The 25,028-nt window shown below is 39.6% G+C and overlaps 1 protein-coding gene across 1 annotated transcript in view; it reads right to left on the bottom strand.

Annotated features, from left to right (window-relative positions):
* The window catches only part of alphaSnap (Alpha-soluble NSF attachment protein), a 31,049-nt gene extending 6,664 nt beyond the window's left edge, over positions 1–24,385 (bottom strand). Inside the window, exons 1-4 of the mRNA XM_067157307.2 lie at positions 24,220–24,385; positions 23,775–23,971; positions 16,374–16,639; positions 6,481–6,654 (exon numbers count right to left, since the gene is read on the bottom strand). Coding sequence (XP_067013408.1) covers positions 6,481–6,654; positions 16,374–16,639; positions 23,775–23,971; positions 24,220–24,311 — 729 coding nt within the window. The 5' untranslated portion in view covers positions 24,312–24,385. The remainder of the gene's footprint in view (positions 1–6,480; positions 6,655–16,373; positions 16,640–23,774; positions 23,972–24,219) is intronic.
* Between the last annotated feature and the right edge of the window lie 643 nt (positions 24,386–25,028).

The raw sequence follows: 25,028 nt of genomic DNA, 5'->3' as shown, positions 1-25,028 counted from the left end.
TAAGCAAAAACATAGTATTGAATACATTAATAAAAACTATCCAATAGGGATATGGAAACACTAGATAGATTTTTTCTGACATGACGGCATTTAACGTTGTGTATCCACGGGTACAATGAAAACTATATCTGCTATTTCTAAAGATGAGAGGAGAATATTAAAAGGTGTGAAAAACACAACAGAACAAATATCAAGGGTTATAAACTTAATATGAAAACCTTTTCTGCTCGGGATTATAGAACAATAACAGTGCACTGAAAGGTGTGAAAAATACCCGACAAAAAAATATGAAAACATCTGCACGGATCCAATAAAATATCAAAGTATTATTGCACACCTCACTCGTTCTAAAAACAAATGTTAGTAGAAGCCTTTTATTTTGGAGTAGTGGGTTATTAAACATTATTTTCTGGTCACACTCTTTTAGACAATGAATTGGAAGTTACACTCGACCATGTGCGACTGCAACTTTGCCCGCCATTTTGAAACTGACAAAACCTCGATTCAACCAACTCGAATGATCGAGTCAAAACTCGAAGGTGCGAGTTTCAACATTTGCGCTACCTCTGTACGCTTAAAGTTGCGGGTGCCAGTCCACTTTCTGATAGATCAAATTTTGTCCTCATTAGTAAGGAATTTCACTATGTTCTCCGAATCCACGACTAGGCTGTCACAAGACAAATATGCACCATGCTAGTCAACTTCACACGATTATGTTCCTAATCCAGACGTACGCTACCACATGACAAATATTCGCTACCTTCACTGTACCACTCAACACAAAATCAATTTCTAATTTCTGAATGGAATGTGAAATACAAGCACAAACAGGCTCACTGTGTTATTCATCAATCTTCCTGCTAGGGGTATAGCAAGGGAAAGGGAAGAGGGGGGAGGTACTGGGAGTTAGACCCTTCCCCAATGGAATTTTTACAAAAAGAAAATGAACAGAAACTAACAATAAACTAAATAAACATTCAGAGACATAATTGTACAACCAACAGATCTGTAATTCACTTATATCAGTGCCCTTGTAATAACAAGTCATGCATGCATCTTCATTGTGTTCTACAACCATTTTGTAACTATAAAAAAAACCATCGGACGATCCTGGCTACGCCACTGCTCGCTGCTAACCGGCAAGCAAAACTGAACGTTCCTGAGGTTAACGGCTTGCTCCCCGAAGGTGCAACTTATCCTATGAAGTTGAGGAATTCAAGGCCTTTTTCTGTTTTCACGCAGCTATAGCGAGGGCTTTTTCTTACCCGAGTTGGAAATCACGCTCCTTTCACAAGGGATGACAAATAATAGTTTCAGGGCTAGAAAAAATGTGATCGTACTACGCAGAAATAGTGAAAATTCGTGACTCGTCAAGCAAGGTATTTTTACATAGACTTAATGCAATGAGAATCGGGAATTCGAATTTACAACATGCTAAGCGGGAAAACGTGTTAATCAGGAACACACTGTATTATAGTTCAGTTATTATGAGTTTCGACTTGACGTTTGAGCGCTGAATTTTAGCGGAGCGTAAGTGAATTAATCAACAGCCAATCATAGGCAGCTGATCGCTCCAACAGAGCGCGTTAGACTTAAGTTCCGGTTAGCAGTGTTGTCAATCTGTTGTTTACTGTAACCACGTGCTATCAGTTGTGTGTTGTATTGTGCTTAGGTCTGTGTGTGTCTTTGTGCTAGGTTGTTTGTCCATATTTCATAGTGTAGAGTTCATAAATTTATTGTTTAATATGTTTTAATAGTATAGCGCGTTATATTGTAGTGAATAGTGTGTAACAAGGTACAATAGTGATCCTAGTTTATATAGTAGCTTAGTTTAATATTTAGTTTGGTAGTTATATAGTAGGTTAATTTTAGGCCCATGTGTGAATTTGATATTCTGTCATGACGACGCGTACGTCTAAGGATGAAGGTCCCAAGAGCAGAAAGCCCTTCGAATGCGGTACTCCACTAAGGAGCCAGGCCTGGGAAATTGTTTGCAATGTTAGGGAGTATTTCGAGAAGGAGAAAGATGACGGCGCGGCTCTCTTGCCTGTGATACAAAATCTTGTAATTTTGAATAGGTGGTATTTAACAAAATTATAAAAATTTGTATCACAAGTAGATCTTCAATACGGACAAAAAATGAAATTTATAACCTGCAATCTCTTGCCTGTTGCGAAAGCAGTTCAGAAAACAGATGATGTAACCAAAATTAACAGCACAGTTATAAGCATAGGGAAGGAGAAGTACTCTGCCGAGGACCAGACAGCGGAGCCATCCAAAACTTGGAAACTCAAGGGAAGAAGAGGAATAAGCCTAAATCAGTAACGGAATTACTCTTTTCAACAAGATGGAATTTGTCGGCATATTTACGCCTATTACTGTAGGAAAGAGGATGAGAATTTGCAATTGAAGAAGTAGGCATGGAAATACGTTTAATGAAAAGTGAGGTAATGAAAATCAGTAGAGAAAACAGAAAAATTAAGGATGTTAGGTGTAATGGAAAAATTCTTAAAGTACATGCTTTTAAATACCTAGGAAGTAAGCTAACTTGGAAAGGAAACATCAAGGAAGCATAAAGAAATAATGGACAAAGTGTATTATGCATCCATACTGACTCGTGCAGCTGAGATCTGGACAATAACAAGTAGAAAGGAGAATAAAATTCAGGCCAGTGAAACGAAATACGTAAGAAGTACGATAGGAAAGACAGACTGAGAAATGAAGATGTGAGAAAGGTGGTCAGAATGGAAAACCTAAATGAAAATACCAAATCAGGTGATGGAGATGAAGTTTGAGGGAAAGAGAGAGAGAGGGGCGGGGGGAGAGACCTAAAAGAAGGTGGATCAATTCAATGAAGAGGGGTGCAAGAAGAAACCTGGACTGAAAAAACGATGGAAGAGGAATGGTGGACGGAAAGAGGAAGGTGGAGAAGTGCCACAAATGCCCCGACATAGCAGGAGCTGCATAAGGGGCACGGAGAAGGATTATTATTTATTTATTTATTTATTTATTTATTTATTTACACTCGCATCACTTTTAATCTCATTTAGACCAAAATGTCACATTTTAAAGGGCATATATATACAGTATATATATATGCATCACAAGAAACACTTTAGTCAAAAGAGCTATCTATCAAAATCAAATTCTTCAGCATTGCTTGGGCAAGACATCTGCACACAATTAAAAATTCTATCTGTACCTAAACACACAGTCAGTCTGAGAATCACCAAGTTTTCACCACATGCCACTTTAACCCTAGAAAATTAAACAAATGAAGCATAAAACAGAAGAATGAAAAGAAACGGCAGCATCGGAAACTTCCCAATACCGAGATTCCATCAACCTCGACTCCTAATGGCTGCGTTCACAAAATACGACTCCGAGCAGAGTAGAGTATTGCGGAGTAACTAGCAAGGTTAACTCTGAGAGTAACAGAACATGGCTAATCATGCCTTTGCTGGCAGGACCTAGTGTTTACAGTGCACTATGTCTTCTGGTATAGGCTAGAGAAATTTTGTTACTTTCATAGATCTGTCTCTGTGTTATCCTTGGCTTTGACAATATGAAAGTGACTGATGTATGAGCGATTCTAGTAATGCCATTCTTTATGCAGCCAGTCACTGCTATGAACGGTGTGAAAATGTTGCTCATAGGGTCAGCTGGTGCATGCATTTCAGTGGGCTTGGCAGACTGATACGTAATCGCAACTCCTGACTCAGTGAGAAAAGCAACGGCAAACCACCTCATTACTCATGTACCTAGTACGCCTCTTCAGTGATGCCTAGGCCATCTATGATAGCTTATGGCAGAGCTGTTGAGGATCCAACCAGCCTTAGGGCTGAGAACTGAACATACATTTGTTTTAACCTATTAATTTGTGAAGAATTTAATGACTAATTTTTAGGTGAGATTCTTCATAGCACTGTGCTATACGAGTTGTTACTAATTTCCTCACCGAGTTGTGCCTTAAAACGGTATCCGTTATTCTTTATCTCGTAGGAACAATCATATGACGATGATGAGTACCAATATATCGGCTCTGCACTAGTGCGTGATAAGCCATTTAGAATAACGGTATATATGTAGATTATGTTGTCAACAACTACGACGAAACTGAATTTAAACGTTTCCAATTGCCGGGATCAACATTCAAACATCTGCTGGGAGTCATTGGCCCTAAACTTTCTAAATCTAAAATCGGGGAACGAGGAAGGACATTGCAAGAACCACGAAAGCAACTTTTGGCTGTAATTTGGCTCTTAGGAACGCCTGATTCATACAGATCTGTTTCGTGAGAGTTATAAATGCATTGTGTGGTATTTCTGATAATATAATTAAATGGTCTCGTTCAGAAGGTCGTCTAAAATAAACAAAGTTACATATTATATATTTACCAAATAAATCTTAGAAATATGAGGTTAATAAATCAGCTAGAGCCTCCGTGGCTCAGGCGATAGCACGCCGGCCTCTCACCGCTGGGTTCCGTGGTTCAAATCCCGGTCACTTCATGCGAGATTTGTGCTGGACAAAGCAGAGGCGGGGCAGGGTTTTCTCCGGGTACTCCGGTTTTTCCCGTCATATTTCATTCCACCAATTGCAATATCATTTCATTTCATTAATCGTTCATTAATCATTGCCCCAGAGGAGGGGCAGCCGGCACAATTCCCATTCTCGCCGCTAGAAGGGGGCTTCATTCGTTCCATTCCTGACCTGGTCAAATGACTGGAAACAGGCTGTGGATTTTCAATAAATCAGCTGCAATAAACCAGCTGATCATTCATAACATTGGTACTTTTATAAAAATATAATAATAATTTCGTGTGGCTATTTCTAGCCGAGTGCAGCCCTGGTAAGGCAGACCCTCCAACGAGGGTGGGCGGCATCTGCCATGTGTAGGTAACTGCGTGTTATTTGGTGGAGGATAGTGTTGTGTGGTGTGTGAGTTGCAGGGATGTTGAGGACAGAACAAACACCCAGCCCCCGGGCTATTGGAATTAACCAATGAAGGTTAAATTGCCCAACGTAATCATGGTATTTCCGCCGATTATCAAACTGGTAACAAAGTACTTTTCCTGTTTTGACACAAATACCTCCTTCATTCAATACATAACGTCCTTGGTGGTCGACAACTAGAAAATAATTTGAATTCCTCGCCATGTCAATTTAATCTCGTACTTGTATTTTAATATTTTTCACCGCTACCAACGAATGCATTACTGCACATGTCAAGTTAAATCTACCTACCTATTTATGTGAAGTAAAAAGAGTATACTCTGAGGTAACTCGAATGCATTTTTTGAACACATTGTAGAGTTAACTCTTTGCTTTTGTGAATGGATAGAGTGAACTCGGAGTTGGAGAGTAGTATTTTGTGAACGCAACCAATTAGTTCCAGAAAATCCAACAGATGTTACAGATCGCACTCTTCTTGTAAACAAGAATTAACTTGTATCCCACCAACAAGGTTCAACGAGCAAAACACAAGTGTCCTTGGGTCCTCTCAGCAATGTGAGGGGGCAGGTACAGCTTTATGACTTTTTTTTAAAATTTCAATTAATTTTTTCATTATGGAATGAGATTTCCTTTATGTTGGTGAAAGAATTACTCAGATAATATCTCTCATAATTGCTGAAATATGCTTTTTAATGTCTGACTTTTAAAGTCACTTCATGCCTTTGACATGTTTGTCTCTAGTTTTCTGATGTTCCACTTAAGTATTTAGTTTCCTTGATAAATAAGAATATTTTTGAGATATCTCTGTAAAATTTTCCAAGTTCTTGTTTGGTGTCCTAACACAGTGATGCATTCTTCAGTCATGATTTATTAAGGTTAAAAGTGTTTTAATAAATGCTAAAATAAAGATATCCAATGATTTAAAAACATATAAAATATATTTTCCAAGATATTTCAATGACTTTAGTATAGACTGTAAAGCATTTGAAATAACAACCACTTAAATAACTATAGGTTTATGAATTTTTTTTTTGCTATTGGCTTTACATCGCTCTGACACAGATAGGTCTTATGGCGACTATGGGATAGGAAAGGCCTAGGAGTTGGAAGGAAGCAGCCATGGCCTTAATTAAGGTACAGCCCCAGCATTTGTCTGGTGTGAAAATGGGAAACCACAGAAAACCATCTTCAGGGCTGCCGACAGTGGAGTTCAAAACAACTATCTCCACGATGCAAGCTTACAGCCGCGCGCCTCTAACCGCACGGCCAACTTTATGAAAATTAAAAGGGAAATATGCCTAATGACTGCATAAAAATACATAACATTACATTATTTTTTTTACTAGGAGTGATATTTTAAGAATAATAATAATGCACTCTAAAACAAAAGTATGCCTTTTGCAAACATATAAATTCCATTTCAACCAGACATCGAAGATACTGTCAAATATGACCCACTTCTTTACACTCCCACACCCTTTTGCACATCATATAACGAGACTTGGGTCTGTCTCGCTATCTTACCTTGAGCAATTTGAACTCTCTCGAGTCTTGGAAGGCAGGGTAGAGCTCCTGGTAACGTTCTAGAGCATGCTGGGCGTTGAGAACGTCCACACACAGGTGACAGAGAGCTGCTCTGAAGAAGTATTCCTTAGCACTATACTTGAGAAGAGAGCTCTCTAAAGATGATGAGGCCACCTGCAACAAAATAATAATTTCATTCAGCTTGGTGGATGTCTCTCTGTTCTCAGTCACGCTAAGTAATTCCGGGATCTTGGGAAATACCTAACTCACAACCAGCTGAGTGCAATAAAAAGGACAGTGGTGCACTGTGATGTGCTCTTTCTGGTATTGTTGGAAAAATATGAATTAATTTAATGCACATTGAAAATAGGTCTCTGACGATCACCCTTCACTGAGCCATCTTCTATCGTAATTCACATACTCTCTCTCTCTCTCTTTGTGGTATTGCAGGCGCAAACTCTGACACACACTTACGCACATGCAGCCCTGGTTTACAGCCAGATACCTTACCTAATGCCAACCTTCTGTGGAGCGATGTATGAGGGTTGATCAACAAAGACAGACTGATTTTTTTTTTTCCCCTCCACAGATGTTTATTACTCCATTTCAATGTTTACATGATCTTTTTCAAAGTAGTCCCCTCCTACTTCAATGCACTTTTTATAGCATCTCTGCCAGCCCTTGAACACATGCTGCAGACCATTCTTTGTCAGGTCCTTGAGAATCGCCTCGCTTTTCTTGAGCACTGCTTCAGAGTTCTCAAAACAATGCCCCTAAGCTTTGCCTTTAGTGATGGCAATAAAAAATTCACAGGGTGCAAGATCAGGTCTATAAGGTGAATGCGGTTCACAGGTAATTTTGTTCCCCCTGTGGGTGGGGGCGGTAGAATAACACCCACGTTATCCCCTGCCTGTCGTAAGAGGTGACTAAAAGGAGCCTCAGGGGCTCTGAACTTTGGAGTGTGGGTTGGCGACCACGGGGCCTTCAGATGAGTCCTGGCATTGCTTCCACTTGTGTCAGGCTCCTCACTTTCATCTATCCTATCCGACCTCTCTTGGTCAACTCTTGTTCTTTTCCCACCCCGACGCTATTAGGTTTGCGAGGGCTAGGGAGTCTTTCATTTTCACGCCCTTCGTGGCCCTTGTCTTCCTTTGGCCGATATCTTCATTTTTCAAAGTGTCGGATCCCTTCCATAATAATCACCACCACCACCCCAGGGGCTCTGAACTTTGGAGCTGGGTTGGCGAGCATGGGGCCCTTAGCTGAGTCCTGGCATTGCTTCCACTTACTTGTGCCAGGATCCTCACATTCATCTATCCTATCCGACCTCTCTTGGTCAACTCTTATTCATTTCCGACCCCGACGCTATTAGGTTTGCGAGGGTTAGGGAGTCTTTAATTTTCACGCCTTTCGTGGCCCTTGTCTTCCTTTGGCTGATATCTTCATTTTTTAAAGTGTCGGACCCCTTCGATTTTTTCTCCCTGGTTAGTGTTATATAGAGGATGGTTGCCTAGTTGTACTTCCTCTTAAAACAATAATCACCACCACCACCAGGTAATTTTGAATAGAGCCAGAAACTGCACGACTTGATTTGCGACGTTAGGCCGTGCATTGTTGTGATGAAGTCGCCACCCAGTCCGAGAAAGCTCTGGTCGTTTCTTCAGCTTCAGCTTTTCGTTTCAGTGGCTGTATGATTTAAACGAAAACAGAATTTGATTGTGCAGTACTGCTCCTCTCACGTCACCTCCATTGTCTGGTGTGCGAAATGCACATAGCATCTACACAATAGAGCATTACTACCAACCTACCAATACGAGAGTGCTGCCGCCTACGGACATTACACATAAAACCCGCTCTGTTCAAATATTTGTTACAGATAGCAAACTATCACGGAAGCTACAGGATAAAATCAGTCTCATCGGCCTACGTATTTACCAACACACATTTTTGTGGTGGTATGGTTAAAATGTTCAATCAGGATGAGAATCGAACCCGAGATCCTCTGAAATGAAGATAGTGACACTGACCATTCAGCCAAGGAGCCAGACATCACCCCTCACCAAGTGTGTACCTTAATTCAGTGTGGCCCACATACTGATGAGCATCTGGGTCTGCCTGACCTGCCTGTGTGTTGGAAACACTCAACCTCACTTTATGTAGGCTATAGAAAGCGAGGGGAACATGAAAAACATTATAAACGTGATAAACACGATGACAGGTTCATGTCAGAAGAGAGCCACAGAAGGAAAACTGAAAACAGAAAAGGACAGGGATATGATTGCCTCATGCGATGCAATGGTATCTTTCCACCTCACTTGGGATCTTCATCTTCGTCATTTACCAGGAGAGTAAATTTTCAGAACATTCTTCTAAACGTAGTTTTCATCTTTCCTCACAAAACGGTAAACCGCTCTTTGTCGAACTTTTCTCCAATCTTGTCACTCTGTTCGCGATGATGACAATGTCCACCGTATTAAATCCCTTTGCAAAATCCAGATATCCTCACCAATTATATTCCTTCATCCTGCACCAGGTCTTCCCAATACTCTCCCTACTGTAGAATTTCTCCAACCAACATTGCCATTATGATCACAACTGATTAAAACATCATCTGGTGCAGGCTGTGTTCACATATTAAGCATGCTGACACCTGCGAAGGTCCTCGTCAGGACAAAATGACACGGGTGGTGGCCACTCCTAGTGTTCCTAGGAACACAGATCCGGTACAGATGCAAGATTGTGCTGGTGCCCCTAATTAGCCTTCTACAGGCATAAAAGTATAAACGAGAGCCATCTTTGAGTAGTTGAAACAAATATTCTTGGTAAGTCAACGCTGTCTAATATCCTGGAAGAATATCAAAGCTTGTCAAAAAACATTTTCCTCTTGAGATATTCTCCTTAGATTTTATCCATGACAGTCCAGGAATTTCCTTCTTTCGAACTACCTTCCTGAGGAGGAAGCATAATAAGCACTGATTACATTGTCAGTCTATTTCATTCTATTATTCTGATGCCCACCAGTCCGTCAGATGTTCTGTTAACTTCCAACGATGTAGTTCTTTAAGTCTTCCTCTGACGTCTTAACTGAGTGTAATGAGTCAACTCGTCTACCAGCAGTTGTTTATTCAGGTTAAGATGAGCTGACTCATCTGAAGTCACTATTATAAACCTGGATTTCCCACCTAATCAATACCTGATTTATTATTTTATGTATTTCATACATTTAGCAGTACAATAGAAGGAAGATATCAGTCTAATCAATGGCTAAAAATATATAGATGACTCACAGAGCAATAAAAACAGAACATTACAGGCTTTTCGTCCAAATTACATGTTCCCAAAACCAATAAACTTAACAATTTTAAGTAGAATACAAACACTGATGTGTGGCCTCTCTCACGTGAGACGCCACCCCTATATACCTATCATATGACCCCTCACATGGTCGGAAATCTAGACGACATGCGAGACGTTACCTACCTTAACAAACTAGCACTACTGTGTGCCCTCTTACATGGGCGGAAAACCAGACCACAAGTAAGCCCGCCCCTACATCTAACTTAACTCTATAATCGAACTTGTGACTCCTCACACGGGCAGAAAACCAGTCCACATGTAAGGGCCACCCCTACAACTACTACCTGGTTGTGTTATCCCCCACCCCTGGTGAGAAAATGAGCCACCCTCCCAGGGATCACACACCCTGCCCTTTCTCATGAGGCCCAAAAGGAAGACCCCACCTGCCCTAGCAACTGTTAAATAGCTAATTTCTCATCATTCCACATTTGGAGAGGGGCACATATAAGCTGAAATCCTGCTCCCCATGTGCCCACCCTCCCTTTTTTCTATCTTGACATTTTCCCTGCTGCATTTGCTGACACACTACCCCAATCATTTGGGATAGGCCCGCCCTATCCCATCCTCCCTTGGTTATATACTGCTCCCTAACTTCCCGTTTCTCCCCCACTCTCTAATCCTACTTAACTACCGTACTTACGCGAATAATCCCCACACCCTAATTTTAGGAAGGACCATTTTGAAAAAATGAAATGAACTAAAATTCCTTCCATTGAAAGAGTAAACAAACATTTCATATCACTCCGAGTTCCACGTGTTATTTACGCAAATATGAACATGATGGATAGAGTTACTTTGCTTGAACATATCTGTGATTGTAAAAATGTATTATCACTGCCATAAAATATACTTGCCATGAAAATTAGCAAGTAGGCCTTCTTACATGACATATTTCATTCATCATTACAGAGAAAACCAGTATCATTTTTGACAAAGTCATTCCTGCAATAAAAAATGACTATCTCAAATTAGTAAAAACACGTCATAACAAACCGATGAATCACAAACCTAACCCCGCCCCTACCTTCACAATAGCCACTCCTCCATCCCTCCACACAGCCCACATGAGCCCCAGACGTACTCACAGCAGAACACAACAAATCTCCAAACATATCGGTACACAACCTCCACAGCAACAACAGTAAGTACTTTTTTCATTTCACACATACATCCAGGCATTCCTTCATACATACGCTATACTCATATTAGCTTTTCTTTACAGATAACAACCATATAACGTGCATAGACGAGAGAAGTGTCACCACCAACTGCTCTAAAATTAAACCCTATCTTGCTGTATATATAAATCTTACCTGACTACATCAACAGTTGAATTGCACAGTACTCAATTTTCAAATTTTACTGACAAGAGTTCTTATAACATACCAATACAAAGTATATCAGCCATAGAACATTCTCAATATTCAACTTAATCAACACAAGAACTACAAGAGGATTGAAGAATGAATGCAACGCAACATGAACTCAAATTTTAATAGACATTTTTAAAATATACCATGTTTTAATGTGTTTAATGTGCTATATTTTTTAGTGTCTTATGATGTGGCATATATATTTTAATGTGTTTATGTACTCATATCCATGCTCAATCAATAGGTTTTAGTTTATTCTAACCATCACCACTTTTAATCAGAGATATTTTAACGCAACATACTGCAATATATTTTACTTTCATTTTTTATCAGACATCCGGATGCTCTTACGTAACATCTTTGTAATTTTGTCCTATGACTGTAAATTTGTGTGCTAGCCAAGATAGGTCGAAACCGGTACTAGTGCAATAATTCATTCACAATAAATGTATTGATCGGTGGAACATTTTTCTTGTCTATTACATCCTAATAAGGCCACCGTCACTGTTATCTCCAACCTGGCTGAGTCAGCTGGCACACTGATACATACATACATACTATAAACACTTCCTACCTGACCTATTCTCCTACGTCAGCTGACTAAGCCATGACTGACCTAATGCTGCTGCTATCGTGATCACATTCTTCCTATTTCACAACTTACAATCAAACACATACCTTCTTACAATGCACTATATTACCAAATCTCAACTTCCTAGTAACAAGGAAAACAGAACTGAGGCAGGAATACATTCATCTCTCTTCTCACTCCACTTCCCAGTAGCAGAAACTATGATTATTAAAAATCTGTTATCCTTACAGATTCAAAAGCAGCCATCCAAGATATGTCGTCAAATAATACGTCTCAAAATAAAGAACTGAAAGAAATTCTATGTAGACCCCAATTTTTAAAAATGTCAACTAGTGAGGATGCACAGAGCCCTAGAGGCTAACTCAAGATGGAAAGAGAGGAATGGAAGGCTAAACTCCACAAACAGATCTCATTTCAGTGGATTCCTTCTCATGTTGGAATAACAGGTACAGTAGAACCTCGATAATTCGAAATCGGTTAATTCAAAATGCCGCCTAATTCGAAGAAGCTCTCGTTCCCGGAAACAAGAGATACAGTTTTGCATGTTATTTAAATTGTTTAATTCGAAATATGGATAATTCGTAATTCGAAGTAAAATGTCAGCCCCATTACTGAAATTCAGACTTTTAATTCAAAACTGCCTTTACAGCTTAAAACAATAGTATGTTACAGAGTAATTTCAACTCGAAATTTATCCACGTCATAACAGAACGCGTATTCCGGAACGTAGCTTTCCGCACTTACTTCGGTGGGTCTACAGTGCACTTCATGATTGCTAAGTTGAATGAAATCTGAATTCTTTTGTATTCAACCGTTTAAGGAATGCCGTAATATCATGCAACAGGCAGTGTGCAGAAAAACAGAATCCGCGAACACTGGCGATGCCGACAGTTGACGAAAAAAATGTGGCTCATATAAATTCGTAGGCACCGAACAATATTGTCATTGCCGACAAAACTGCATTGCTTTATTTTAATGTGAGCCCAAACGGTCTTATGGTTTTAAAGGAGAAATTGCCAGCCGGGGAATCATACAAGGGTCGGGGATGGGAGTCATTGTAGTGAGTTGCAATGCACATGGAAGCAAGAAAGTTTATCCCCTCGTCATAGGAAAGTTCGATAAGCCACGATGTTTTAAGCGCGCCAGGCACTTTCCATGCCAGTACGAAGCATCTAAACATGCAAACAGTACAGAAATCCAAAAAATAATGCATTTGCACAGGGGAACCAACATAATTTATCCTTGTCTTCGAATTGTGGATTTTTTTCTTTCGTTGCGTGAGGTTATGTTTGTCAGTGATTTATCCAAGTGCATTATTTGAACATTGTAAATGCACCTTGTTGGATACATTTCGGAAATAGTTCTTTAGATGGCATTCGAAAGGTTTAAACTGTGAATCGAGGTGATTGCATGTATTAATGGGTCTTAGAACACTTTGTGACGCGGCAAGTGTTTACATTTCTGAAGTACGAGAGAAGTGCCATGGCGGGAAATCGTACAAGGATAGTCATAGGAAAGTTCGATTTTAAGGCATCGGGTACTTTCTGTGTGAATACAAGGCATCTAAAATGCATACATTAGAATCTAATGAATAAAGCACCTGCACATGGGAGCCAGCATAGATTTCTCCTCGTCTTTGAATCGTGCATTTTTTTTCTTTCTTTCATTGCGTGAGGTTATGTTTGCCAGTGAGATATCCAAGTGCATTATTTGAATACTGTAAATGCACCTTCTTGGAAACATTTTGGAAATAGTCCTTTTTTCATGGCATTTGAAAGGTATAAACTGTGAATCAAGGTTAACTGCATGCGGTAACGGACCTTAGAACATTTTGTAACGCGGCAAGAGTTGGTACTTCTGAATTGCGAATTGGCAGTTAATTCGAAATCACGTAATTCGAAGTCCGATTTTTGAGTCCCAACGACTTCAAATTAACGAGGTTTTACTGTAATGAAGAAGCAGACAGATTAGCCAAAAAAGGTACCACACTACAACCTGCCAGTCAGACTGATTTTGTCAGCAAAAAGGATTCTGAAAATTATTAAAAACAGGCACAAAGAAATGGCAAAGAAACCAGCAGAAACCAAATTATGAAAGGATATTGATGCTAAAAGGGATCAGTAAACAATAAAACCAAGAAGAGAAGTTGTAGCCTTCTTTAGCCTTAACACTGGCCACGACTATCTTGCAGCTCATCTGAAACGAATCAACATCCTGAGATAAATGGATAAGGAACACCTGCTACATTGCAACAAACCTGATGTGACAGCCAGAACTTCAGGAAATCTCACTCAACTATATTGGAACGCAAGAAAGCTGATGGATTGGAATCCAGGCTAGCCATAAGATACAAAAATAACATTTAGCAGAACCGCCTTTGGCCTCTATTAGAAGCCATCTTCAGTTGCTGAAGAACCTTAATTTGATAAAACATACATTAATGTTAAAACACTAATTTCTAAGTTTACATAATACAATTTGTAATCAAACCTGCAACAAATTGGAGTTATAAAAGTCTAAAATTATGTCTAAAAGTTAATTTGTGAAGTGTCACTGGTACGGCCTTGATGATCTATTTACTAACAATTGATGAATTGTACATGTCTATATTAAATAAGTATGTATTTTTGCGTGTTTTGAAGGATGAAAACTTTGGTAAAATTAGCAAATGAGTTAAAATCATCTTTTCACTAAAAATGGGTGCTAGTCAACATCAGATTTACTTGTAGGTTTAATTGTCCAACGTTTGGAAGTAAAATGGTGAGAACATCCCTTTGACTTTGCTTGCGTAAATTGTGATCTATTGGAAGCTGGCACTGAGTTGTATCGGAATATTCTCCTGTTGTATCCAGCCGGTCGCTTGGGTGCGTGTCAGGAACATGTCGTGATGGCACCCAATTTTAGTGATAAGATTTGCTCACTTTACCAGAGCTTCCATCCTTCAAAACATGCAAAAATACGTACTTGTTTTAATACAAAAAATGTACAATTCATCAAGCTTTTGTAAATAGAGCATCAAGGCCGTACCAGTGACACTTCACAAATTAACTTTTTGCTAATTGCTTTACGTCGCACCGACACAGACAGGTCTTATGGCGACGATGGAATAGGAAAGGCCTAGGAATTGCAAGGAAGCGGCCATGGCCTTAATTAAGGTACAGCCCCAGCATTTGCCTGGTGTGAAAATGGGAAACAACGGAAAACCATTTTCAGGGCTGCCGACAGTGGGATTCGAACCCACTATCTCCCGGATGCAAGCTCACAGCCGCGTGCCCCTGACCGCACAGGCAACTCGCCCGATAAATTAACTTTTAGACACAATTTTAGATCTTGTTAACTCTAATTTGATGCAGGTTTTAGTACAAATTGTATTATTTAAACTTAGAAATAAGTAGTGTTTTAACATTGTTGTATGTTGTATCAAATTAAGGTTCTTCAGCAACTGAAGATGGCCTCTAATAGAGGCCGAAACCGGTACTGCTAAATTTATTAAATACATCAAAAATATATCATGTATTGATTAGGTGCGAAATCCAGGTTTATAACTGTGACTGTTGGAACTATCAACATGGGGCTAATGAAGCTAATAAACTACGATCATCTGAAGTCTTCAAAAATCATTCTCTAAGAGGTAGGGAAAACTAATATGCACATTGATATTTACAAAAGTAGTTTGATGATCCTTTAACAGATATCAGTTGTGTCTAGAATTTATGTGCAACATTGCATGATAAGAATTCTGTTTATTATACCAACAACACTGTACAACACTGAACTCCTCACAGACATATTTTCACATTATTACCTAACTGTTGAGATATTGCCATCACTCCTATAGTGGCAGTGGTTGTTCTTGCAGGCTCAGGCTGTCGAGCTGAATAACTTTCCCCATTACATGTTTCACAAGAGTTTGATATACCTTTGACTGTACTCCAGTGATCTGGCACCATTTCAAGCAAGCAGCTCTCTCACAGTCATCCCCCATTTTGTAGACAGGTTTTCAAATTCTGGTAACTACAGGGTGGAACTGTCACCTGATAAATCATATGAAGTGAAGAAGAGTATCTGGCCTTAAACCTCTGACCAAAACTCTATACGAGTGATATATGCTAACCAAACCAACTCCAGTTCAAATCTAAACTAATGAAACCTACATTTTTACAATGAAAAATCATCATTCTGTGGTTTGGGTTGCTAGTAAATCTGAGGGCCCTGCCATTATGATTATTAAATCAACAGTCATGAAAAACTATGAGTTTGCTTGCTGACTTCAGGAATACCAGAATTGAAGATCAAATTATTCTGTTCTTCAAACCATGGCCAAAACTCAATACGAAGTATAGTAATTCTGGTGACTCCAGAAATTAGTAAGATAAGCTTAAGTTACCTGTTACCTAATACAGTTTGCAAGAATTTTCACACCCTCCAGAAGACCTTATTTTGCAGTTACATAGAAATTTTCAGGACAAGCACTTGTTCTAAGACAAACACAGCCTGCTATATTTGTCATTCCTTGAAAGTACACTCGGACCATCCCTGAGTACTGTACTTAAATTCAAATGGATACTCACTTGTTCATATATTTGTATTGCCTTCTCATAGTTCTCCAGCTGGGCTGCATACTGGGCTACCTTCAACAAGCACTTGTTGGCCGACGAGTTGTTCTCTTCACCCTTGAAGTAGTCCGCGGCCTGCTCGTAATGTTGAACAGAACGCTCCAGGTCTACAGCCTCTGTCTCATAGATTTCAGCAATAGACTGGTGGTGTTTGGCGGCCATAGTAAACCGGCCCATGTCGGTGTAGATCTCTATAGCTTTCAGAAGACTACTGACAGCCTCTGCAAAGGGAGAAAGAAAGGGAGGTGGTGACTGGTGGTGGTTATTGTTTTAAGAGGAAATACAGCTAGGCAACCATCCTCAAAAAAGGGAATTTCTCAACGTAAGTTCCTAAAGAATAAAGAATCTACCAAAAACTTGGTGTCATACATAAACTCCATCTTAACTCCTAATGGGTAATGGGAAAGAGAACACAGTCATTGTTAAGTCATATATACAGTTTTGCCAGGAAGTTTACGGACACAGCCATTTTAACACAGACGACACTGTCGCTATATTACGTTAAATAACAATGTTTCTAACAGTTCATTAACAATAGGAAACCAGTATTTGTTCCACCCAAACAAGATGTTTCTATGACTATGGTTATCCTGGAATTTTTTTTTAAATTTAAGCAAACAAAAAATTTTGACTTTTTTACAATAAAATCCAAAATTACTGATTAACTAACTACGATCCAATTTTGATTTATTGCTGAATTGTTTTCAACTTATTATATTTTAAATTAGCAAGGTTGAAATATGCCTTGAAAAATTACTTCGCAAATGGCCAAGGATTTTCTGAGATTCTTTTTCTAGACAAGGGTGAGGGAAATCATGGTATATTTAATTTGATATAACTTTTGAATAGAAGTATCTAGTGCGCTGCGGTCAGCACAGCAGCGTTCCTTGGGATTTGCTCAGTAAGCGAGAGAAGTTTCGCGTGTGCTAGGTGATTACATTCAAAAGTTATTTCAAACAACTTATACCATGATCTTCCCTCCACCCTTGTCTAGTAAAAAAAAACCTCAGAAAATGCTTGGCCGTTGTGTGAAATAATTCAAGAAACATTTCACCCTTGCTAATTTACAATATAATATGTTAGAAACAATCCAGCAAGAAATCAAAATTGCACCACAGTTATTTAGTTATTTTGCAATTTGTCAAAAATTTTGTTTGAAAAGAACAATTTCTGAAAGGAATAACCATCATCGTATAAACGCCACATCAACGGAAACCGACAATACAAAATACGCTGGTTAGTAGACACCCAAAGTGACCTCACAGAAATCAATATTGACCCGCTGGCAACTACACGGACTACATACAGGCAGAAAATCAATACACATAACTTCATACCGAAGTACCCAACAGGAATGAATTTGAAACTCAAAAACACACAGACTCAGGAAAGAAGACAGGCCTTTAAATGGTACCGAATTGAGCCGGAACTGTATCCGCCAACTTGAGCTCAGAAAGCCAGTTCTCTGGTGTCTGAGCTTTTTATCCCGGTACAAGAAAATGATGATGATGATGATGGTTGTTTAAAGGGGCCTAACATCTAGGTCATCGACCCCTAATGGTACGAAATGAGACGATATATAATGATAATTTAGAAGTCCAAAATTCATCCAGTGACCAGAATTCAAAACTTGATGATGAAGAATGACTGGATGAATATGATCAGCGGATCCAACTTACAACAATAATAATAATAATAATAATAATAATAATAATAATAATAACAATAACAGTGAAGTCCTTAATGGCTGCTTCGGTGGAGAAGGTGACCTTTCGAACGGCGCAGCAGGCAGATGAGGCAATAGTTGAAGAGAACCAATGACTTAGATGGCAGAGGAAGGTTAATACCACATTGGCAGATAGGCTGGATGAGCTGTCTTTAGGCAGTGTCTGTACTCCATGTTGGAGTGGCTGCAGGGGCATCTGTTCTCCATGTTAGGAGTGGCCTAGTTGATATGAAGAAGGCCACGGGAACCCACCTCATTACTTTTCCCAAGACAACCCAATGGCTTTGCTCAATTCTAAACATTCGTACCTACTATTAAATATAATTCTGGAGTTTCAAGTCCTCCAATTGGATCTCCAGGGGAGGGGGCAGGGTTGAGAGAAGCCTCAAATCAATTTGCTTCACAGAGAGATATTATGTGGAACCTGGAATGTGAGGGGTTTACTACAGACTGGCAAACTATCAACTGTTGAGAGTGAAACGACACAACATGGCGTGAAGATCTTGGGACTGTGTGAAACACACTGGAAAGGTGTTGGGTATTTCACCACTACCAATAGTAATACACAATCATCAAAGTCGGAATGATGTAGTGGTCCACAGAAGTTATGTAGTGCAGTCATAGGATACTATCCAGTTAATGATAGAATTATTTCCATCAAGATAAATTCAACACCTTGTAAATTAAATATTGTACAGGCGTATGTATGCACCAACATCTGCTGCCCCTGAAGATGAGATAGACAAATTCTACAGTCAATTTGAATGCTTTATTGATAACATTCCTCAAAGAGAAGTCATCATTCAAGGTGACTTCAAAGCTAAGATTGGTGACACGTCATCTGATAACCACCTTAGTGTACACGTTGGTCCATATGGGCTTGGAACTAGAAATGATAGAGGCGAGAGTCTTCTGCAATTCTTTATAGATAAGGAAATGGTTGTTACCAACACATTCTTTCAACATCACCCTCACCGCCAATATACGTGGACATCCCCTGGAGACAGGGTACGAAATCAAATTGATTTTATCCTGATCAGAAGTTGTTGGAAATAATGTTTTAAACACCAGAGGTTATCCTGATGCTGAATGTGGTTCAGACCATATTCTCGTCATCATGAAACTCAAAACTACAACAAAGGTACAGGAAATGAAATATGATGACAGAGCTCTATGTAGCTTCGGCGAGGCTATTCATCCCAAACTACAGTCATTAGAAATAACTCCCACTGACACTGCAGATTCGGTATGGAACACCTTGAAGACTGCTGAGTAGTGCAAGCAAGGAAACACATGGGCACAATTCATTTCCTAGGAAGCCATGGTTAAGCGCCAAAACTTCAAAGCTAATAGAGGAAACAGCTAAAATGAAACACTTGTGAAACTGATGAATATATACAAATGCACGCATCACTATCTTGGAAAATTCAAAAGCAGTGCAGACTTGATAAGGCAAACCAGATTCATGAAATCTGTGAAGGGATTGAACTGTGTAAGCAGAACTGCCAACCTTGTGATCTCTTTATGAAGGTAAAGAGAATTACCCACGACTTCAAGCCCCATTCATGGGTTGTGGGAGATGAAGATGGTACCCTCATTGGAGAGAAAAAATGGCCATTGAAAGGTGGAAAAAATACTATGAAAATCTATAGGCAGATGTGACTACCAGAAATGTTTGCAATAAGTACATCCCTAATCAACCTAACTCGTACCAGAGCCTTCAATACTGAGGAGAGAAGTAGAAGTTGCAATTAAACACCTGAAGAATCATAAGCATCAGGAAGTGATGGCATCACTGGGGAAATGATTAAGGAAATGGAAGAAGAAGGAGTACGTTTAATGCACTTCATCTGTAACAAGTGGTGTATGGCCACAAGACTGGCTCATTTCCATTTTCATTCCACTTCACAAAAAGGGATCAACAAGGAACTGCAGGAATTATCGAACCATCTCACTAATATCACATGCAAGTAAAATATTATTGCATATCATAAATGAACATTTTAAACCTTACATTAGATATCAGCTCCCGTCAGAACAGGCTGGCTTTGTCAAGGGAAGGGGAACTCGAGAACAGATTCTAAATATCTGTCAGCTGGTTGAAAAGGCACATGAATTCAACATTCTTTGTTTCCCTGCTTCAACGACTACCAAAAGGTCCAAAGACCTTGTGTTTTGTGGCCCAAGTTGTGGTGTGTTTTAGAGGAAATGGGAATTCCATCTCATTTCACTTATAAAAGGGTTGTATAATAACAACTTGGCCCAAGTCAGAGTTGATGGTGATCTATCATTAAGTTTCAAAGTCCCCCAAAGGTGTGAGACAAGGATACATCTCATCACCTCAATTGTTTAACATCTATGGTGAATATATTATGAGGCATGCGCTCGACAGTTGGGAAGGAGGATTTTCAAATGGTGGGAAGAGAATTAATAATCTCTGTTTTGCAAACAACACCACACTTGTAGCCAGCAGTGTACAGGAGCTTGTCGAGATAATGGATCGTGTACAACAGGAAAGTCCCACTTGGCATGGAAATTAATTGGAGCAAGACAAAACTGTAATGATTGTCAACAAAGGTGCAGAGATTCAGCTGCCACAGAACCTGAACAATATCCAAAGAGTCTTGTCAGTTTCCTTATCTTGGTTCAATAATTGAGGATACAAGTAGCTGTGAAAAAGAAATCAAACGTCACATCCATCATTCTAGGATGTACAGCTATGGCAAAATTAAAGACGATCTGGCAAGATAGAGCAATATCTATGAATACAACGAAAAGATTAGTCCATTCGCTTGCGTTCTCGATCTTCCTGTACGGATGTGAATCTTGGATCATAAAAGCTAAAGACAGGAACCGAATCAACGCCTTTGAAATGTGGTGTTGGAGAAGGTTGTTGCGAATACCGTGGACAGCCAGGCGAACAAATTATTCTGTCATCCGGAAAAATGGAATACAAGAAAGAATCCTGCAATTCTTTAGTCACATTATGAGAAGAGAGGAAGACAACCTGGAAAAATTAATTGTCCAGGGAAAAGTTTCTGGCACAAGGACGGGTCGCAAAAAAGATGGGTTGATCAAGTAAGAGAGATCATGGACTTACCATGGAGAGTTACTGTCCGGAAAACACAAGTACGTACAGAATGGTATCAGCTTATAAAAGAAACAAAGTCCCTGGGTCACGATACTCAGTCGTGAGTGGAACGACTGGACAGAGAAAGATATTTTACTATGATTCCAACATGAGAACCACAATACCAAAGTTCCATCGACATGAAAACAGACAACTAGAGAAGTACAGTCACAGAGAAATTCTTTGATTTCTGCTGACTACATATATAGTGAAAGGAATGTATTTAAGCTAATGAAAGACTCTACAGGCTAGACTTAGCCTATCGACAGCTCACCTTCACCTCTTTTTTCAACTTAGCGCTCAATGTGGAACGAATATTCCAGCAAACTGATTTAGAGTGATACATTTATGACAGGTGGTGGTGGTGATTGCTTAAGGAGGAGGACAACTAAGCAACCATCCTCCATGTAACACTAATCAGAGAAAAAAATGGACGGGATCCAACATTTCAAAAAATGAAGGTATCGGTTAAAAGGAAGACAAGGGCCACGGCGGGTGTGAAAATGAAAGATTTCTTAGGCCTCATAACCTAATACCGTCGGAGTCAGAAAAGAACAAGAGTTATCCAAGGGAGGTCGGATAGAACAGATGAAAGTGAGGAGCCTGGTGCAAGTATGCAGAAGCAATGCCAGGACACAGCTCAGAACCCCATGGTCGCCAACCAACACTCCCGAGTTAAGACCCCTTGGGGCTATATTTATGACAACCCCACAGTGTTCACATAAAATGTATTAACGTAAAGCTTCTGTTGAGCCTTCGGGAAAGATAGGTTGCAGATCAAACATGGCATGGCTCAGACGTAGTCACAGCGTGCTGCACAAAGCTGCCAACTCTGCCAACTAAGGAAATTAGGTCTGGCTAGTGATTGTCTTTACAAGATCAGGCTAGTGACAAGAACATTCGTCTAGATTGGTTAGGTCAGCCTAGTGGCAAGACAACTGAGCTGGACTGGTTAGGCATTCGGGAGATAGTGGGTTCGAACCCCACTGTCGGCAATCCTGAAGATGGTTTTCCGTGGTTTCCCATTTTCACACCATGTAAATGCTAGGGCTGTACCTTAATGAAGGCCATGGCCGCTACCTTCCCAATCTCCAACCCTTCCGTCGCCGAAAACCTTTGATATGTTAGTGCGACGTTAAATAGCAAAGACTGGTCTGGCTAGTGAGAAGACAATTTGTGCTAGACTGGTTACGTCCAGATAGTGACAAAACAATTTGGCTGGACCGGTTAGGTCAGGCTAGTGACAAAGACAATTGGGCTACATTGGTTAGGTCGAGCTAGTGCATAAGTGCTCCAGATTAGGGCTGCAAAGCAGCCAACAGGCCTCCATCCCCTGGAGTCCTGCTAAAATGGGACCAAAAAATAAATGAAATAGCGAAAGGTACGCTAATGGTCGCACACCATGATGCAAGGTCTATCGGAGCAACAGCCCCCCCCCCCCTTTTTTTTCTTACTAGTTGCTTTACGTTGCACCAACACAGATAGGTCTTATGGTGACAATGGGATGGGAAAGGGCTAGGAGTGGGAAGAAGCGACCGTGGCCTTAATTAAGGAACAGACCCGACATATGCTGGGAAACCACGGAAAACCCTATTCAAAACTGCCAACAGTGGGGTTCGAAACCACTATCTCCCAAATACTGGATTCTGGGCGCACTTAAGCGACTGCAGCTATCGAGCTCAGTCAACAACAACAGAAAACTAGTCTCCATGGCAGCTGACTGAAGCCGGCCAACAGAAACACAGAAAATGACAGATCTGAGATTTACAGTACCTCTGTTTTAATTCTTCTATACAAGTAAGAATACTTATAGGGACAGGCTGGTGAGTGCCTGGCATGCATAAAGAATCTCTCCTCTACGTTACTTCACGTATCGCTTCACATCATATTTAGGCCTATATGTTTTATCACCAGCTTAAACAGTGAAGTTTCTATGGAAGTACCATCTGTATTATAAAATAATTAGTAATTTGTCTACAAAATTGGGAAGGATAAACTTGGGACACATCAAGGTTCCAGCAAACAAGAACTACCTACTTTAAATATGTAGCGTATTCTAGTCATTTCACCAATATGAAATATTCTATCAGTACAGCCATGCTAATATCAAGGTTAAAAGCACTAAAGTATCCAATATACTTGTCTTTCGCTAGTTGATGTTTCAGGATTTTGATACAGACATAACCACAAGATGATAATTTGTTTCATATTGATGAAACATCCACAAAAATAAAATATAATAAAATGTATGGAAAGACCATCTAGCAACTGTATTTCACGACGGTCAATCAAATACGTTACTACAAACCTAACCTACAAGGAAAATCTGACGTGTAGAATCCAGTATAATTCAGGGGTTTACCAGAAGATACACCATGCTATTTTGACTTAACACATGATTAGTAGATAAGAAAAAGTAACAGAAAGTTACCTAATTATATCGCAAATACACAACACACACATACCTCAAAAATCCACACAAATAGAATGAGCAACAAACCTTCAGGATCAGACTTCTTGAAACAGTTAGCAGCATCTACATAGTTCGTTGCAGCATCATGTCTGCTGCCAGCTTTAGCATGCAAACTAGCTGCTTCACAAAATGCATTTCCTGCAGCTCCCCATTTTTTTGCCATTTTGAACATATTTGCAGCTCGTTGGTAACATTCTACTGCTTCTTCAACTTTCGAGGAACCACTGAAACCATCAATAAAATCACAACTTGCCACACATTTAGAACTGTCAAACGTCATTTAAATGCTTATTATTATACAACTGAGGCCCATCCTAATGGTCATTATAAGATGGACCACAATTATAGGAACGATAAATTATATCCAAATATATCATACAACTGACAGATGATTCACGGAATGACTTCAGATGCGCAAATAGTGGGTGATCTTCACAAACGCGACATATATGTTGCTCAAAATTTTACTCACCCAAATAAAGAACCAAAAAAACCTTTCGATGAATTAAGTTTCTTCTCAGCTTCCGCAATCAGCTGCAAAGCTTTCTGCTCGTTATCGGCCATTTTCACGAAATATTTATCGCAAAATTCACAAGTGGAAGACCTGCCACTTGCTTATTGACAAAATGTATTTAACTCTTACCACCAGAGGGAACTACTGTTATCCTAAAGCAAACACGCTTGCGCACTAATTAGGTATTTGGTTCATGCTGGGAAACGATTACAATTATATCAGTGGCAAAACTTGAGTTTATACTGTCATTATTAGGAGATAATTTCGTAATATCCATCTATGAAATCAATTCAATAAAAGGACAATATATCGCTGTTGTTATTCATGCGATTAATCTATGGAAAGTTAACACTATGACTCATTGAAGTGACACAGTTTCCTTGTTCAATGAAATCTTCCGTTCTTTCTGTCGCAGACGTTGCACGATGAGAAGTTTACAGTATCATATCTTTTCGTCATTACTTTCAAATATTTCCAGAATAGCTTTTCACCGTTAATTATTTCGTATTGACAAGTAAGGAATAGGAATGTCACCCACCCGCCTAGGTCAAATCAGGGTGTGCAGCTGCAGAACATCAATTAGGTACAATTACGATAAGTAAAGTACATGTACTTGTTTCCACTGAAGAAGGAAATCAAAGAAAAAGTCATTGTTTAGGTTCAATAGGGATGACGGTATACAGAAATCATGATAAGCAGAATAGCATGCCTTGCGCGTACAAATTCGATGGCATAAAAGCAAATCCTTTTGTTACCTTTTCGAATTT

Source organism: Anabrus simplex, chromosome 13 (genome assembly GCF_040414725.1).
Source record: "Anabrus simplex isolate iqAnaSimp1 chromosome 13, ASM4041472v1, whole genome shotgun sequence".
NCBI classification, from domain to species: Eukaryota; Metazoa; Arthropoda; class Insecta; order Orthoptera; family Tettigoniidae; genus Anabrus; species Anabrus simplex.
This window is presented reverse-complemented; position numbering and strand designations above follow the sequence as displayed.